The sequence below is a fragment of the Sinocyclocheilus grahami genome, unplaced genomic scaffold, assembly GCF_001515645.1.
Source record: "Sinocyclocheilus grahami isolate Dianchi unplaced genomic scaffold, SAMN03320097.WGS_v1.1 scaffold189.1, whole genome shotgun sequence".
NCBI lineage: Eukaryota > Metazoa > Chordata > Actinopteri > Cypriniformes > Cyprinidae > Sinocyclocheilus > Sinocyclocheilus grahami.
In genome coordinates this window covers 570,345-590,284 of record NW_015505368.1, presented here as the reverse complement: position 1 = coordinate 590,284, position 19,940 = coordinate 570,345, and the positions used below count along the sequence as shown (strand labels likewise).

Here is a 19,940-nt window from a genome sequence, read left to right as displayed (position 1 = left end):
TTCATAGGCGGCCTCCTTGGCCGGAACAGGACAGGCTGAAAGTGCGTTGCTGGGCGCCACCAACACGCAAGGAGCTGAAGCGAGCACCGCTGTTTCAGGAGGTTCTGCAGCATGCGCCGCCACCTCTGAAGAGACTGCAGCAGATACCATGGCCTCTGGGAGCACAGCAGAGGACACCGCTACCTCGGAAGGTTCTGCAGCGTAAGCCGCCACGTCTGGAGATGTTGTAGCCGGTGCCGCTGCCTCTAACAAATCGGTGGTGGTGTACGCGGCCCAGATACACCATAAAGCAACCCCCCATATGGGAAGTGCTGCAGACAGGGGAATGAGTTCATGAACAGAAGGGTTAGAGTGAGTGGGTTTGGGGATACCAGCTGTGTGTGCAGACACCAGCGGTGCATCCCTCACACTGGATACCAGACTGGGATACCGAAGGGCTGACCTTGAGAATCTGGGTGTAACAGACAGGACGGGACATGATTCTGGATGATCAGCTGGGATGTGACGTGACTCTGGATGAATAACTGAGGCGTGCCGTGACTCTGGACGAACAGCTGAGATGTGACGAGGCTCTGGCAGATCAGATGTGACTTGACTGGACTCATGCCGATCAACTGTGACTAGACTCGACTCAGGAAGATCAACTGTGATTAGACTTGACTCAGGAAGATCAACTGTGATTAGACTTGACTCAGGAAGATCAACTGTGATTAGACTTGACTCAGGAAGATCAACTGTGATTAGACTTGACTCAGGAAGATCAACTGTGATTAGACTTGACTCAGGAAGATCAACTGTGATTAGACTTGACTCAGGAAGATCAGCTGTGACTAGACTTGACTTAGGAAAATCAGCGGTGACCTGACTTGACTCATGATAATGAACTGTAACTTGACTGGACTCATGCCGATCAACTGTGACTAGACCTGACTCATGACGATCAGTTGGGACTTGACTAGACTCATGAATATCAGCTGTGACTTGACTTGACTCATGATGATCAACTGTGACCTGACTTGCCTCATAAAGATCAGCTGTGACTGGACCAGACTCATGATAATAAACTGTGACTCGATTTGACTCATGACGATCAACTGTGACTAGACTCGACTCAGGAAGATCAACTGTGACTAAACTTGACTCAGGAAGATCAACTGTGATTAGACTTGACTCAGGAAGATCAGCTGTGACCTGACTAGACTCATGATAATAATGAACTGTGACTTGACCTGACTCATGATGATCAACCGTGACTTGGCCGAACTCAGGGAGATCAGCTGTGACTTGACTGGACTCATGAAGAACAGGTGTGTTTTGACTTGCCTCACGAAGATCTGCTGTGAGTTGACTTGACTCGGGAGGATCCATGGTGACTTGACAGGACTCATGAAGGGCAGCTGTGACATAACGGGGTGCTGTTGTGTCCGCCATCTTGTGAGCGTGCTCCGCGGTCGCCACCATTTTGTGAGCGTGCTCTAGTGTGGCCGCCATCTTACGAATGGGCTCCATACCTGGCCAATGTTAACTTGAAAAGCCGCTGGATCCTTGTGTGGCCGAGTATTCTGTAACGGGGCTGACGAGACGTGAGACATGTGGATCCATCTGCAAGCTTTTATTTAAGAGACATGGTCATAACAGGCAGGGTCGAACAATGGCAAACAGGTATATGGCAGGCAAAACACAAGAATAGTCCTAGGACTATCGTAGGTCAACGATCGGCAGACAGAATCACAGGGGCGAGACTAGAGGGATAAATCCAGGAAAACAGGCAAAGATCAGAATCCGAGAAAACAAACAAGGCAAGGCAAAACAAGGAAACACGGACAGGATAACAGGAACTAGGAATAATAACCGGCTAAGCAATACTCGGCAGAGCATGGTTGTTTGAGTGAGTGTTATATAGTGAGTGAGAGATATGAAACAGCTGTGTGCAATCAGTGCTGTGTGCAATCAGTACAATGAATGATGGGATGTGTAGTCCGGGGTGCTATGCAACAGTGTGTAGTGCGAGAGTCAATGAAAATGGTGACCTCTGATGGCTAGCAGACGGAAGTTCATGGACTGGATACGTAACAAATATTGTAATACATTAACAACTTCTTGACTTCAGCATTTTTCCACTAAGTTTTCAGATTGTGAATTTGGCACGTTCATCACGAGAGTGTCATTTATGAATGTGAATTCTGAATGAATTCGAACTATATGAATAGAATATTCCAGCAGAACTTTTGGCCATTCTGTTGTTTTATTTCTCTGTTGCCCACCAATGTCTGTTCAAATTCAAAGACATGTCAGGCAGAGTTTGCTTTAAAAAGCAAGTGAGTAGAACAAATATTCAGCTATTCCCCAGGACCCATGTTAGTGGGCTTGCAAACACCATTGCCCGAAGTGTGTACCAGTGGAAGACGGAGATCAGTAAAGTACCCCCAAGCTGCCTCTCTATGGAGCCAACTAACAGTGACAAGAGCTGGAGAAAAATGTATTAAGCCTTCTCTTTCCCTCATTGTGCCAGAAATGGCTCACCTTGCTCCCAATGGTAGAACTGGTATGCACTGACTGCTGGAAGAAAATTACCTTTTGTGGGAGTATTAATTCAGACATGCATCCTGCTGTCAAAGCATCACTCTAAACTCCTCTTCACACTGTTCTGTCTCTCTGTGTCTCCAGTGCCCCAGTCTTCTTTTTTCATCATCAATAACTGTCTGCTGTCTGCTGAAGAATAAGTTATTCCCTCCAAGTCTCTTTTTTAAAGCTTGTTTGGATCCTCATTGTTTGATTTGGCTTGATAAATAAGACTATTGCAGTTAGAAATTCATGACTGCCCTGTTTCATCAATAAATGATTAGTTTGCTGTGCTCTCTGGTGATTGATAGGTTTTGCATGGGATGTATTGGAACCAGATGAATTCAATACCGTGCCGGTCGCTGGGGAGCTACAAAGCATATCAGCTCATGAAAAATTGAGGTCAATGGAAAATGTGAAAAAGAGAGTAAAAGAGGAAGAATGAGCTGTGTTCGAAAACAGTTGTTTCTTGTTATCAAAGAATTGTAGACACTCTTTAAGCATCAGATCGAATCAGCCATGTATGGTCTTTATTTGAAGATTGCTTTTTCTACTCTCGTAGTTCGCAAAACCAGGAGTGGACAGCGCCGGCTCCGTTTTTTACGCCAAACAGCCCAGGCAGGGCTTGAAAATCCCAGATCTCTTTGCTACGGCGGGTGAGTGTGGCAAGTTGTGATACGATTTTCCTTCTGTCTCCCTAGAGCTCAGTTTCCCACCTCTTCCTTCGGCAGAGACAGGCGTTTTACATAATTGCTGATAGGCACTGTGACTGTTGTTTTTGTAGAAGTCTTATTTTCTCCTCTCTTGCCCTCCGTCTTTCTCTTATACCATCTCTGCTGTGTGATTGTGATGCATTTATGATTAAGGGAGTGAAAGAGAGTGGCAAAAAAGAGGGATCTTGTACTCTTGCATGTGTGCGGCGCAATACAGTGAGCGCGGGTGTGTGTGCGCCACAAATTGCTTTGAATTGACAGGCTGTTCTCTAAAGCCCACCTACATTAGGGAAATACGCTCTCATTCTTGGATAGAATGCCGTTCTGTGAGAGGAATATTAAAGCACAGCATGGATTCAAATGCTGCAGAGGGCTTTAAATCACAGATAAATTCAATCAGGCCATTTCATTTAAAATGTATGCAAGTGCCTTGTTAGCTATGCCAGGGAAAACAAAATGTTTCAATTTTTTTCTGATAGGTAATCAAAATGATCATAAGTTATTCATGAGAAATCTCTCTCTCATTCTCTCTGATTTTTCTTTATTGGTTCTCTATATTGGTTTCTGTTCTTTTGCTTTCATTAACCAAGTCTCTCTCACTCTGTTGCGTATAAAGACTTACATCATAGCTACCGTTTTCAAGCAATCATAAATCATTCAAGCATCACCTAGTGGACAAATATTAAAAAGAGAACACTCTGGGCCGTAACAATATACATCAGTTCTTTCTGGTCCTCAAACCTGATTGGCTGAGAGGAGTGTGATTCTCTAGTGATATCAGAACTCCAACCTTTTCACCCTTTGTATCACTCCGCTTGCGGTATTTCTCACAGCGAGTGTCATGGCGGATGCCCAAATCCCAAAATTTTCCAATAATAATCCAATAATCCAATCATTTTATAAATAATACTGTTTCAATCAGGCCATTTCATTTAAAATGTATGCAAGTGCCTTGTTAGCTATGCCAGGGAAAACAAAATGTTTCAATTTTTTTCTGATAGGTAATCAAAATGATCATAAGTTATTCATGAGAAATCTCTCTCTCATTCTCTCTGATTTTTCTTTATTGGTTCTCTATATTGGTTTCTGTTCTTTTGCTTTCATTAACCAAGTCTCTCTCACTCTGTTGCGTATAAAGACTTACATCATAGCTACCGTTTTCAAGCAATCATAAATCATTCAAGCATCACCTAGTGGACAAATATTAAAAAGAGAACACTCTGGGCCGTAACAATATACATCAGTTCTTTCTGGTCCTCAAACCTGATTGGCTGAGAGGAGTGTGATTCTCTAGTGATATCAGAACTCCAACCTTTTCACCCTTTGTATCACTCACTCAGCGAGTGTCATGGCGGATGCCCAAATCCCCAAATTTTCCAATAATAATCCAATAATCCAATCATTTTATAAATAATACTGTTTTTTGTCATGGAATGCAGTTTTAAGAGTTTTAAGGCAAGAATGTACTTTTTTTAGACTTCACATATGCAGTTAGTAAATAAAGATAATGTCTTTTTGAAAATTAGCTTTGATGTTTTTAGGAGATGTGAGTTCCAGGGCGTCAGCTCCAGATTAAAGGATAGTGCGACAAAGATATCACTTTTCTCAGTGTATTTTCAAACTAATGTTTAATTGTGAATATGAGATTGAGCTGAAGAAAGAATGCTATATCAGATGCAGGTAATCACACTCTCTCAGTCAGTCTCTCTCAATATACGTAATACATAATAAAATGAGATTTTAATACAGGCATACAAGAAGCTTTCAATGAAACAACGAAGTTCTTTCGTTACTAGTGACGTTTTCGAATTATTAGTAACAGAGGCTTTGGCTCAGCTATCAATTAGAGATTTGAATCTGGGCTGCCCACGAAGCCATCGGCGCCGACATGAATTTACACACTTGTGCTGTTGAACTGTTGTATAAATGCAATATCGCACTCGTAGCCATGTGATATGGCTGTATATCGGCACACTGTGATTACCTATTGAACTCGGCCCGAATCATAGCTGTGCCTATATACAGCCATATTGCACTGCTACTCGTGTGATATTGCTCATATAATACAACATTTTTTGGTCAGCAAGATTTTTTGAAAGAAATTATTACTTTTATTCAGTATGTGTGGATGCATAAAATTGATCAAAAGTGACAGTAAAAACATTTATAATGTTGCAAAACATTTATGTTTTAAATAAACGTGGTTCTTTTGAACCGTCTGTTAATTAAATTAATGCAGTTTTGGTGAGCATAAGGCTGACCACACACTTGAAGGTTTTAAGGACGATTTTAAGCCCGATTTGCACCCCCAAACGACCAATTTGAGGCTTGTCGCAAATGATTTTCTGTCCTGTCTCTATTGTGTGGTGTCATTACAGGTATTTAACTGCTCCTGTTTGAGACGGAGCATCCCCAAACTGAAATTTTTGATATTTATGACTCTTGATCGGGCTGCCTCTGACATGATACAGCCAATGAGAGTGAGCAAGTGTCACCAACCGGATGTGTGGTTCTATAGTTGAAACTTGGTAGCCACAAACATATACTCTACTACGAAAGTAGAGTACTGAGAAAGATTTTGTTTTTCACTGTACAACAGAACACCGCCAGAAGAGCCAGCTGACAATGCCGATTGTTCGCTACGAGTTTTTCTTCGAGTCTCCTTAAGATCTTGTGTCACTGTGAAATCATTCCTAACAAGTGTGTGGTCTCGTGGTCTGGTCGAATCATCTAGTGTGCACATTCAGAGGATTATAAGGCTAAAAATCTGTTGAAACTTTCTTCAGTTCACTGTCTTGGTTCAGATAAGATTTTAAAATCGTCTTGTGTGTCCCAGGCCTTAGAAAGAGAAAAGAATCATTTGAATGATAGTCTAATATATTAATATACAATAATTTTTAAAGAATTCATTTATTATTTCTTTACAAAATTTGTGCAACTTTAAATTTTTTTTTTTCTTATTTGTCGTTTATATGTGCATATACAGTATATATATACAGTGTTCAAACTATACCGTGGACTTTGGGGGAGCCCACTTGTTTTTTTTGTTATAACGAGGGGGTGGGGGGGTTCGTGCGCTTGTGCGTGCCTCAAAAGGGGGCTTACAATGAATTACAAAGATACATAACAGCTACAAGTGTATGCACTACTTGCTTTATGCAAGCACTGTATAGCAGTGTTTCCCAACCTTTTTTTAGTCGCGGCACCCTTTGGAAATTTTAACAAATTTGTGGCACCCTACAAAATTAATTTTGTCACAATATTTGAATTTCTAACTTTGATATGATACTTTGAAAAGTATCGATATTCGGTACAGCAGGGAAGAACTGCAGAACATGCCATATATGTATATGTGTGTCAGATATTTTTTATATTATTATTATTTTTGTCCATGGAGGCAATCAGTAGGCTAATTTCTAATGAGGAGACCAATTTATATGACATATTTTAATGTAGGCTTTTATTCATATATAAACATTGTTTAATTACCATTTTAACTTAAACTATCTCACAAATAGATATGATACTTTGAAAAGTATCGATATTCGGTACAGCAGGGAAGAACTGCAGAACATGCCATATATGTATATGTGTGTCAGATATTTTTTATATTATTATTATTTTTGTCCATGGAGGCAATCAGTAGGCTAATTTCTAATGAGGAGACCAATTTATATGACATATTTTAATGTAGGCTTTTATTCATATATAAATACAGTGATATCCTGGACGAAAACCTTCTCCAGAGTGCTCGGGACCTCAGACTGGGCCGAAGGTTTATCTTCCAACAAGACAATGACCCTAAGCACACAGCTAAAATAATGAAGGAGTGGCTTCACAACAACTCTGTGACTGTTCTTGAATTGCCCAGCCAGAGCCCTGACTTAAACCCAATTGAGCATCTCTGGAGAGACCTAAAAATGGCTGTCCACCAACGTTTACCATCCAACCTGACAGAACTGGAGAGGATCTGCAAGGAGGAATGGCAGAGGATCCCCAAATCCAGGTGTGAAAAACTTGTTGCATCTTTCCCCAAAAGACTCATGGCTGTATTAGATCAAAAGGGTGCTTCTACTAAATACTGAGCAAAGGGTCTGAATACTTAGGACCATGTGATATTTCAGTTTTTCTTTTTTAATAAATCTGCAAAAATGTCAACAATTCTGTGTTTTTCTGTCAATATGGGGTGCTGTGTGTACATTAATGAGGAAAAAAATGAACTTAAATGATTTTAGCAAATGGCTGCAATATAACAAAGAGTGAAAAATTTAAGGGGGTCTGAATACTTTCCGTACCCACTGTATATATATATCGTTATATTCTAAATCCATTTGGCTCACAAATCTGAGGGGGCACACGTGAATGAGATTGACACTTTTTGTGCACTGGATTAACCGAACAAGACTTTGACTGAGCAAGTGCATTGTGTCTTTTACATGCCATGAGGTCATTGAGTGAGTAATTGCAGGCGCTCCGGAGCTGCCATCACTTTGCTCATAAGAGCCGAGCCAGCAGTCCTTGTGATGGAGTTGAGTTTCCCTCACTCATGCAGATCTCGCATTAGCCTCGGACGGTATGTCTGCAGCCATGCTTATAAAAGCCCCTCGATGAAGGCTCATACCTACTCTGGATACTTGATCATGTCCCATGGGGCAGAAGATCCACATAATGCCATTCCTAATGGCAGAAACTGAAAAAAATAAAACAAGAAAACCTCCTTTTAACTACATCAATCGCTGCAGAGGGGTAATCAAACATGCCATGACTGCGAGAGCCATTCCCATCACCTTCTGGAGGAGGAGTGCATCTGCTATCAGCCTATCATTAGCCAAGATTGTCTTACCTTTGAATGTCAAAGGCACAGATGAATGCAGTTTGCATCTCAGGATCAAGAAAGCCCATTAAATGCTTTGTGAAGTGCTGAGCTTGGACGGACTTGATTTGATGTGAGGTGAAGTGAAGTGTTCTGGGTAATGCTGAAGGATGTTTATCACTTTAACCCTCATGTCTTGTCTGCTGAAACAAGACGTTTCATATTTTTTGTCTGTGTTAATAGCCTATGTTTTGAGAGAAGATATTGAGCATTTTGTAACAAATATTAATTGATTTGTATTTAGTCGCAACAGAGCCTGTCTATTTAAAGTGTCATTTTGTTCACTGCGAACATCGAAGCTCAGTAGTGGAAACAGGGTCTCAAGGTTCTTACTAATGGACTAATGGACTTAATGCTCTGATTTTAAATGTTTTCTATCATACGGGCCTTTGAAACGCTAGAAAAACATGCACCTCCTATCTGTTTACCGTAAAATCCTTAATAGTTGCTTTAGATGAAATATTTATGATGATAGTTGATGCAGTCCTCAACTTTTCTAAATATGAAACTTTGGATGCTTTTAAAAATGAAGAGAATTTTGTGTACTAATGGATGCATCCAACATATGATTAGCATGTAATTAGGATTTATCGCCCTCTCCAGAAAAAAGTTTCTTCAGAGCCACCAACAAAAGGAAGGAGGCAGTAGTAGCATCTGAAGTACTGGAAGATGAAAATATGAAGGTGGATCTTCCTATTGAACAGGTGAAAACGACAAGCGATATACATGATGTCACATTTCAGTCATAAAGATTATTGAATACTAAAATTAGGATGCAACAATGAAAAAGCTGAATGCTTTCTTCTCCCACAGATTGAAGTAAAAGAAGTTGAGGAGGAACAAAACTCCTACAAAGACCCCAGACCAGGAAGTGATAGCCCTGCCAAAAACTTAAAAAACCATCAAAATGCAGCTTTTTCAACAAGGTCATCCCCTTCTAGAACCAATAAGGTAAAATAAACTTTTGTTTACACCCTAGTAATGCCTTCACAGCATAGAATCTGAATATTTAAAAAACCCATGTTACTTTGTGTCTTCTTTACTGTGCTTTGACCACTGATTCTCTTAGATTGCAATGTAGGAAATTTAAACACAATGCCTTTCAACATATCTCAGAATATACCTCGAGTATGAAGGAGTCAAGAGACCTCCAACCCAACAGACATGGAGAGAGCAGGGAACAGTCATTAGATCAACAAGTACCAAAAGTATGAAGCTCACAACTCATGGAAAAATGCAACTGAACATACGAAACATAAAATATCTCTGATTTGTACTATTTTAAGATGCTAAAACTTTTGTCTGCCAAGACAGGTGTGCACAGTAAATTTTTTGTTGTTGTTGTTGATTTGAATCTGTTGACTAAAATTTAAGCATACAAAATAACCGTTAGTATTGGTTGTCTCAAAACAGTGTTGTTGTTTTGAGACTTATTTTTTTGACAATCAAACAGAAACAGAAATGGCAATTTTTTCATTATGCATAACACGAAGGCCTTTCCCAGCTAACAAAATTATGTTCCAAGAACATTTAGCTAATGTTACCATTAAGTAGTGAAAACATTATTTCTAAACGTTTTCTTAACATTCAAAATTTAACATCCAGTTCTCTGATTTGTACTATTTTAAGATGCTAAAACTTTTGTCTGCCAAGACAGGTGTGCACAGTAAATTTTTTGTTGTTGTTGTTGATTTGAATCTGTTGACTAAAATTTAAGCATACAAAATAACCGTTAGTATTGGTTGTCTCAAAACAGTGTTGTTGTTTTGAGACTTATTTTTTTGACAATCAAACAGAAACAGAAATGGCAATTTTTTCATTATGCATAACACGAAGGCCTTTCCCAGCTAACAAAATTATGTTCCAAGAACATTTCGCTAATGTTACCATTAAGTAGTGAAAACATTTCTAAACGTTTTCTTAACATTCAAAATTTAACATCCAGTTTTTTAAATATTTTTTCTTGGCTGTTGTAAAAAAAGCCGTTCTATTTCATCATTTTGCAATCATTATGGGAACGCTAGTTTTGAAAGTTCTCTGAATTCTGAATGAAGTAGCAAGTAGTAATGTTTTAAAAATGTTACATGAACAAGCGACGACAACATTTCAGGAAAAAATGAACAATGTATCCATCAAAGATGCATCAATAAGGTTTGTGTGCATAACGATTTTTAGAGAATGTTATTAAAAACCAGATCACTTTGAACTAATGTTCTATTAATGTTACTTGAAGAATGTTTGTTCATTAATTTGAGAGAATCTTTCCAGAACATCAGCCAACGTTCTGAGAACTACCCTGTTAGCTGGGTTATGGCTTTAGTGGGAATATCCCACACTGACTTTGAATGGAACGCAGCACATGTCTGTCATATTCCCTCTCCATTCTGTTCACAAAGTAGATGAGGTCATGAGGAGAGAGGCAGCGATTTGCTTTTCTTTCTTTTTTTTGTCTGTGATCTAACCCCATAAAATTAGCCCATTTAGATACAGCAGTTATTGTTGCCAATAGTCCTTGACTCGTTATAGTGTGAATCTCATAACATTGATGAACAGACACAACAATGCTTTGGAATATTACAATGCCATGCAATTTCACAGTGCTTTGAAACAGGAAGATATCGAGTCTTATTTAAACAATCAATAACATGCAGCATTCCATTTAATGAAAACTATAATTTCAGACAAAGGCAATTACACCACTGGGTATTGTTTTGGTGCTGTGACTTTCTGCTGCAGTCAGCATTTTCATAATAAAGATATTCTTATCGGAATAATTATTGACTGGGGAGCGCGGTTATTACCTTGTTAAGGACCTCATCAATAGTATAATTCATTTCTTATCACATTTAGTCCTGTATGGAGATTGCCAAATCGAGGGTGGCTGTAGATCTCGGGAATGGACCATGTGTAATAGTGAGTAGTAATTCTCACCAGTCCAGCCTCAACTAATTGGCAGAATAATCATCACCGCTCAAAACATGATTTGATATACAAGAGCGGATGAGGGCTCCTTTTTATGACCGTTCACTGTGTCGGCACTAAAGACATGTAAGTGCTAATCTTGCAGGACTTGCTCAGAAGGACTGCGTGATGTTAACCATTAACCATGTTCCCCAGCACTCAACAATGTCCAATAAATATTCGCATGCTGAAGGCTTGTATTCCCATTGCACACATAGCTGTGTGCAATTCTTTTCCTGTCCGGCCGTGTTTATTATCCAGCATCGTAACGCTTGATTATGACCCTCGAACAGATCTATTTCATAAGATTCTGACAGTAACGTGTACATTATGGCCTAGATATTTTGTGATAATGAGTTATTATGAAGCTGCTGTGCATTTCATATCGAGGTGACAGTTTTAATCTCTGAAATATTTTACAATGGCAGCCTTATTATGTTTGCATGACAAAAAAAGCATAACAAATATGTTGTTGCAACAGAACCTGAGCTAAGTATGCAAGAAATCATAATGTAAAAATGCTGCTTTGGTGACAAAGTGCTATTATCCATAGACCCTCTGATCTTTTAGAAGCATGTAATTTAAGAAGACTTCTTAAAAGCTTGATATATTTGAAAGCTTCTTAAAACATTTCATTCACTATATATGAGTCATGCTTCAAAATAAATATTACCTCATCGTTGACGTGCCTTTGAATTATGTCGCCTGCTACTGTTACTAGAGTTCCGCTTTTTATTGATGAACAGATTCAATTATATGATAGTGTTTTAGTCAGAACAGCCTCCTTAACAGAAATGATGCCATTTTTGATTTGCATTAACACACACTGAACCCCAGCACAAGTTAAGCTGTCATAAATACATCAAGATTGTTTACACTTATTGTTTACAGTAAAGTGTATGCAATGATTTGGTATTTATATACAATTTACTTACAGATAAATCACAAATAAATCTGCTGAAGTAAGTTTTGTGATTTTGTGGGAGAATGGAAAAGAGAACAAAATCAGTCCCTGTTATGAAACTAATAATTATATTAATTATATAATTTTAATTGTACTTTTCTATGGCTGTGAACAGTGATTTTAGCATTATACTACTGTGGTATTTATTAATATTTTGAATTAGCTTTTGTTTTTATATTTTTAGTTTTCATTTTTAAATCTAGTTTAAGTTTGAGTAATTTTAAGCGCTTTTGTCATTTATATTAGTTTTATTTTTATTATTTATATTTATTTTTTTATTTATTTCAGTTTTAGTATTAGTAAATTAATTTTAGCGCTTCAACCTGAACTTGTGTATTTCATTTAGTTTTATTTAGTATTTCATTAAGCCAGCATTTCTAATTTATATATTTAGTTTAGTTATTTTTTTCAACTAATATTTATATTTCATTTTATTTCAGCTTTATTTCAATTAGCGAAATAAAGTTTCAACACTGGGTGTGCACTGTATATTTGTGCTTTCAAATGCTATTTAGAATCACTTAATTTTCACAATCAAATGCATTTGTTTAGGAACAGATAACAATAAAATACTTTAACTTGACTTAATCACAATAGTTTATAATGTAATGTTTAAACAAGTAATTATTCTAACTTCTATGAACTCTTATCATAATAACTATGCCTAAGGACTCATTTAGCATGTTAAAACAATTACTGTAGTACAAAGCTTACAGTAAATCCATCCTGAGAAAGAAATAGGCTATACATCTAAATGCAGAAATCATTTGTTTTGATTTTAACAATATTGACTGATTTAGCAATCAGTCACCTAAGCAGTTTTTCCTAATTAATATTGTTAGATATGCCAAAGTGTCCTGGCACTTTTGATCAATCGTCTTCCTCCTCCACAGAGTTTTGTGATAAAAATCAAATAGATATTGATCACATTATTGATCTCCTTTAGCCGTGTCAATACAGTATCTGCTCATTTATCTTCTGCTTTGCTCTCTGGCTACAGTTCCCCAGCTTAGACTCACTGTTTCAAAGTGCGCTTCACACAAGGTCAACCATAATCAACCCCAGACGATAGAACGGGCCGCGAGCAGCTCTCCCAGGCTTTCAAGGCCTCTGCAGTAGACCATTCAATTACTGTTTATTAGACAATGGATAGTCATTAATCAGATGGAGATGCACAGGTTTTGTCCAATGGGCCACTTAAGAAAACATCTTGAGTCCCTGTTACAGAAATATTTAAATGTTGCCATACTTTTTCACAAGTTTCTTTCATTGTTTATTCACCCTCTTGCGTAAAACACAAAAGAAGATGTTTTGAAGAATGTTCAAGCTGCTCCTTTCCACACAATGAATGTGAATGCTCATCACAGCTGTCAATCTAAATTTTCAGTTAAAGGGATAGTTCACCCTAAAATTAAAATTCTGTAATTAATTCCTCACCCTCATGTCGTTCCAAACCCGTAAGTTATTTTTTAATGAAATCTGGGAGCTTTCAGACCCTAGACAGCAACGCAACTACCACGTTTAAGACCCAGAAAGGTAGTAAGGACATTGTTAAAATAGTCCATGCAACATCAGTGGTTCAACCATAATGTTATAAAGCTACAAGAACATACACACTTTTTGTGTGTAAAAAAAAAACACGTGTTACTCTCATAAATGTGCAGTGGAGACTGACACAGAAGATAAGAAATTGGGCAATAAAGTTTTTTTTTTTTTTGCACAAAAAGTATAGCTTCATAAAATCCACTGGTGAACAAGTGATGTTAGATTTCTTCAAATCTGTTCTGATGAACAAACAAACTCATCAGCTTAAATGGCCTGAGTGTGAGTACATTTTCAGCAGATTTTCATTTTTGGGTGATCTATTCCTTTAATCGTGTAATTTTAGTTACAAGCATAAAATCTATGCTTAGATCTACACTTAGTCTCTAAAGATATTGTCTTAATGCAATCCAAATAGAAGAAACACAAACCATTTTGTTAAGTATCCTAATTGAGCTGATTATCATTTATGTAGTACTCATGTGGTAGTGCATGAGTAAAAGCCATATTTCTTTCTTTTCACTTCAAAAGAGGCATTAGCCTGACTTTAATATATCATTTTAAGGCGTTACTTGACAGCTTCACTAAATGAGGATCGTACTGCATTGAAACTTAATTAGATCAAAGGATGAGATTCTGATTTATGTTTTCAGGACACCAAGGGGGAGGAGATGTCCTCAGAGAAGTGTGGAATACGATCGCATATGTCTAAGTTTTTAAAGGGTAAGTTCCTAAATGCCTGGTAAAACAACAGCCAAAATTCCTGTGGTGCAAGTATACATGATACACTTGTAAAGAGACCACTAATACACTAATCATATATCACCATGGTTCTTGATTACAAAATAACAGTTTAGACACCATCCAGCTATTGATACCATATGAGATCATCTGAGTATATAATAAATGAATATTTAACATTCAGAATGTACCCAACATCAATGTCCTTGCGACGTTTATCAAACTAAAATCGTGAAAATATCTATTTTTATTAAAAATCGTTGTTGTTTTTTACTTCAAATAAAATAAACCTTAACTGAAATAAAATAAACAAAAGCTTATTTGAAGTCAGTTATGGATGAAACATTTCTCATTTTAATTTTGTTTAACTTGGTGTACTAAAATAACTAAAACTAAAACTGAAATAAAAATATAGACATATCTAAGATAATTATAAAAATTTGAAAGTTGCTACAATTAAAATGAGAAAATATAAAAATAAAAAACTAATCTAAACTATTAATAAAAACTATAATAATCAACAATAATAATAACACTTAATATCACTTATTTGCTCTTCTTCTTTTTTTTAAACATCTTTTTGCATACCGAATTGTGATTGATCATCTTCCTTGAATATATTTAATAATTTACAACTACCTTTACATTGTATGTGTACTTCCATACTATACCTTATGCAACAAACACTACCTCAATTAAGTAGGATGTTCAAAAACTCAGAGATACTAAGATGACATGCTGCATCTGCTGGGATGCAAATATAGACACTTATGCTAATATAGACACTTATGCTATCCCATAAGTCCATGAGAGCTGAGGAGCTGTCAAACTTGACCAGTTCCATACCAGAATTGTATAGGTTGAAACCATAAGCTTGACAAATGCAGGCATGGCCTCCTGGGTGAATATAACCACACCATTATCCTGCATATGATGGACACCAAACACCATCTCAGCATGCTTCCTTTATTTTCTATGTAAATTTAGCCTTTAAAGCTTCCATTTGTTTCCCATTCTCTTAATAGCTTTATCTCTCATGCAATAACTGGAAGAGATAAAGTCATTTAAATGTTTTCATGGCAAGTTCTGCACTAGATATGGGGGCGTAAACATCTGAATGACACTAGATGCAAGATATTTTGTTTGTGCTTGGCATTTCACAGCTGTGATTTCTTGTATTTCACATACTGTAGTCTTTTTAAGTTCTTTCGTTTTGGTTCTAAACTAAAATCTAGTATTCTACTCAAGAGGAAGACTTCTGAAACCTGCCTGTTTAATATCAAAATGTCTAATCCATACCAGACCTCAAAATGGATGGCAGCCCTCCAGTGTCCATTGGAAACAGGAAACCCCTTCACAGATGTAAAAGTACATCCATGTTTTCTTTGGATTGTGATTGGGGCTGGAGCCTAGCGCTCATTTAGTGTAGTATTACATGATCTGCAATGTGTACCACACCACTTTGTATCTTCTTTCATACAACAGGAATAATGAACACCAATCATGTAATATGCAGTAGTCATGTAATGTGTGGGTGTATCATATGTTATGGTGTCACTTTCAATGTCCTATCAAACAGTTTCCACAAAATGGTTTTTGAATGGTTTAACCTACTTTTTTTATTCCCATTTTAGGCAAGACACTAGGCAAAACATTGTTTGGATTTACATAACATGATGTTTCAGACTAGTGGAAAGAAAACATCCAAAATACAAGAGTTTATTTTATTGCACTTTATCTTTGCATTCAATCCACATCTCCGAACCTATAACAAAAGTGTCCCTCGCGGGTCAAAATGACCCGAAGGCCAAAAATGACACTAATTTTATTTTTGGTCCAGAAAGCTTAATATTGGAACATTTTTATAAAAAAATTTTTTTATAATTTTTTATGTAGGTTTTTCTATTATTGTTTGATGATTTTTATTATATTTACCTTTTATTCTGGATATTTTTAAGAAAACATAAACAAATAAGCAGTTTTTGTACATTATTTCACCAAAAAAAAAAAACAGAAAGAACGTCTCGGGTTACTTATGTAACCATGGTTCCCTGAGGGGAACGAGACACTGCGTCCTCTAGGGGTCGCTATGGGGGGGAACGCCTCGTCGTGACCCGTGTCTGAAGCCTACATTGAAAAAACACCAACTTGTTTGGCCGGCGACAGCCATGACGTCACTACCGTCGCAACTAGTACAAAATAGGCGCCGGTAGCGCACATCATCACTTCTTCGTCTGAAGCTTGTGTCCGCAGCATGGCACAAAAGCTAGAGGACGCAGTGTCTCGTTCCCCTCAGGGAACCATGGTCACATAAACATAAGTAACCCGAGACGTTCCCTTTCGTGGAACTTCGAACTGCGTCCTCTAGGGGTCGCTATGGGGAACGGTATACCCACGCCGCCATGCTGAGGGGAGTGCAAGCCAGAACCATGGCGAGCCACTAAGTACCAACTACACCATATCGCTATGGGAGTTACCCCTGTCCTGGACTAGACGGCTGTCAGTGACATTACTCCCTGCGGCCAGAAGCCTAGGCTGCCAAGGGACATTACTAGAGCCTCACAGTGTGCAGGTCCCACCGGGACAAGATTGGTAGTAGTCTACCACGGCCGCGGGAAACCGATGGTTGTCCCTCTCCACTCGAGAAGAGAGACAAACGAGAACGGAGCTTTTTCAGCGAAAAGCTCTCGCAATGCACGCAGATTGCCTCCTCGAAGACATCGCGTGCGTGCTCCTCGCCCAAACAAACAACGCATAGATCGTGTGAATCATCGGGTGTCAGAAACCGCTGACACGGATGTACACACTTTCTAAACGCTCCGCTAGTGCTCGCCATAGTAGGAAAAGAAATACTCTTACTTTGCTTTTGGAATGCACGGTTCAAACAGAACGGTCAGTGAAGACGAAGAAAGTGATGATGTGCGCTACCGGCGCCTATTTTGTACTAGTTGCGACGGTAGTGACGTCATGGCTGTCGCCGGCCAAACAAGTTGGTGTTTTTTCAATGTAGGCTTCAGACACGGGTCACGATGAGGCGTTCCCCCCCCATAGCGACCCCTAGAGGACGCAGTTCGAAGTTCCACGAAAGGGAATTTCAGTCCTGTCTCATCTAAAAAAACCAACAGATGGCCTTGGAATTGAGTCACTGAGTGTCTCTGATGCCATCTGGTGGGGAAAAATTACATACAATTGCATTTTATGGTTACAGCCACTAGAGGGGCCTATATAACCCTATGGAGATTTTTAACTGAACAAAACAAGTGAAACATGAGAAATTAGATCATCTTAAGGCTTAAATTTGGTTGTTTATGGATTAAAATATATATTGAAACATTACAAAATCCATATTTTGTAAAAAAAAACAACAACAAAAAAATTCTAACTGAATTATAACCTAAACATGTATATTCATACAATTTCATAAATATGAAATAAATATATAATATATTAAAAAATATATAAATATGATATAATCTATATCTAATCCACCACATCACTCAAATCTAACTGTGTTAATTAAAAAAAAAGGAAAAATTACCCAGCAGAAACATGAAAAATATTACAATGTGTTCTATGAGAGTGTGTGTACCATGTGTGTGTTTGTGCATGTGTGTGTGTGTATGTGAGTTTTTTCTGCATTGGGGATATTCTGTAGTCTCAGCCCTTCGTTTGTGTATAAATATTTACTGGATTGTCTCAGATTTTGTATATATATATAAAAAAAAAAAATCAAATGTAATGAAAAATGCAGTTTTGTTACTTTTTTTATTGCACCCATTTAAACTCCTCGAATCCATTCAAAAAAGTGTGACAAAAGTAAAGAAATCTTGGACCAGTATGATCAACAAACGATTTTTTGCATTTTTTTGAAAAAAATGTTTGGGTCAAAATGACCCGAGGGACGGATGGAGCATTTCTCAAATTAAATTTTTTCCCCTGCACTGAGCCACAAATCTCCACTTCAGTGGCACTTAACAGTTTTATTCTCATCTATATTTTGAAGGTTTTTTTACTGAGGGGTTTGTCCGTATATCATACTGTATGCCAGATTTTAGATTTTAATCCTAAAAGCATGTTAACAATACTGTTAACAGTATTTTACGATTTATGGAGTGAATACAAACCTTTAATATGTCAAAATGAAGAATTTTGAACCTTGCTTTATCCAATGTTCAGATTTCTGTTCTGGAAATTGATGCAGATTAGTGCATATTTATAGATAGATTCTCATATTTAAACATAACATTTTAGAAATCTTGTAATACAAAATTTTTTTGCAATTCTTAATGTGATAAGTTAACTGGAGTAGTATGGTGATATTTACAAATTCTTTACTCTATTCACCTGGGGTGTCTTGCCTTAAAAAGTTTAACACTTCTATGAATTAATAATATAATTTTTATATAAATAATGCACTTTTAGTTATATCAGTAGCCTGTGGAGTGGGTTGCCATGTCAAGCTCACTCTGAACTTGTCGCTCTGAATGAATAATATTGTATTTTCTAATTTATGTCACATTTTCTTTTTGCATTTATTCAGAAAAGAAAAAAGTAACCTTGAACTGCGGACCTAATGGCTTTTAAGTAACAGGTATGTACTGAATGAAAAGTTGTTGAGCATTCAGAAGTATATTCAGTTCGTTGTATTTAATGTGAGATTAGATGTGAACATAAAATATTATCAAAGAGTTATGTGCTGTCCTTACAAATTAGAAATCCAAGATGAAGATTTGAACAAGAAGAGTTATTCTGAAGCTTTCTGTTTTATTTGTATATATGAAGATTTCTGGTCGATGAGGATGTTCACTCGCACAAGCAAGTCATTAAAGATTTTCAAAGCATCTCGCCATAGCTTCTAACATGGAAAAAAATAATGTTCGGAAGACCTTGTATGAGGAGACGGCGCTGTCTCTGTGTGATCTCAGCTGCTGTTCTGATGATGGGCTTTGTGAAGTGCACAACTGCCCGGTTACACATTAGTTTGATTGCCAGTTTTCTCTGTTCGAAGCGAGCTTTGATGCTTATCTCGAGATGAAAGCCAAACTTCTCCAGCAAGTCCATTGTAGATGGGGTTCCATATTTGCTTCAGGCACCATGAAGACCTTCAATAATCTTCCAATACTGGCATGAACATAATTGATAATTTATCACACAATGCACTGTGTTCTACATCCTAATTCAGGGGCCTTATTTGTTCCCTTGTTGACAGACTCTGCGGTTCATCCATATTTTTTTATTTAAGGTAAGCCTTTGATGCATTCTGTGCACTTTGATAGCAAGACTGTCTGTTGTGTTGGAATACTTTCCTAATGTTTGTGTGTCTTAAACTTGATAGAAGTAATATGGGAGGTCATTAAAACCCCTGCATTTGTGGCTCTTTTATCCACCAAGACCCTCTTGGAGATGAAACAATCTTATAAAGCAAATAAAAATGTCTTTATCTTGACAAGCCCACTGTGGATATATAGCTTCTTATGTCTGGAATGTATTACATAATTATGCATCGCTATTAATATTGCATGGGCCCCTCACACTCAGTACATAGTAAGTTGTCTAATTGCGGGAATTAATAATTAAGAAGCAA

General features: G+C 37.5%; 1 protein-coding gene across 1 annotated transcript in view; it reads left to right on the top strand.

The window, feature by feature from the left end:
• Positions 1-19,738, top strand: part of LOC107594718 (doublecortin domain-containing protein 2C-like) — a 37,392-nt gene extending 17,654 nt beyond the window's left edge. Inside the window, exons 7-12 of the mRNA XM_016284876.1 lie at positions 3,125-3,218; positions 8,752-8,852; positions 8,962-9,099; positions 14,269-14,338; positions 18,897-18,947; positions 19,070-19,738. Coding sequence (XP_016140362.1) covers positions 3,125-3,218; positions 8,752-8,852; positions 8,962-9,099; positions 14,269-14,338; positions 18,897-18,940 — 447 coding nt within the window. The 3' untranslated portion in view covers positions 18,941-18,947; positions 19,070-19,738. The remainder of the gene's footprint in view (positions 1-3,124; positions 3,219-8,751; positions 8,853-8,961; positions 9,100-14,268; positions 14,339-18,896; positions 18,948-19,069) is intronic.
• Positions 19,739-19,940: the final 202 nt, after the last annotated feature.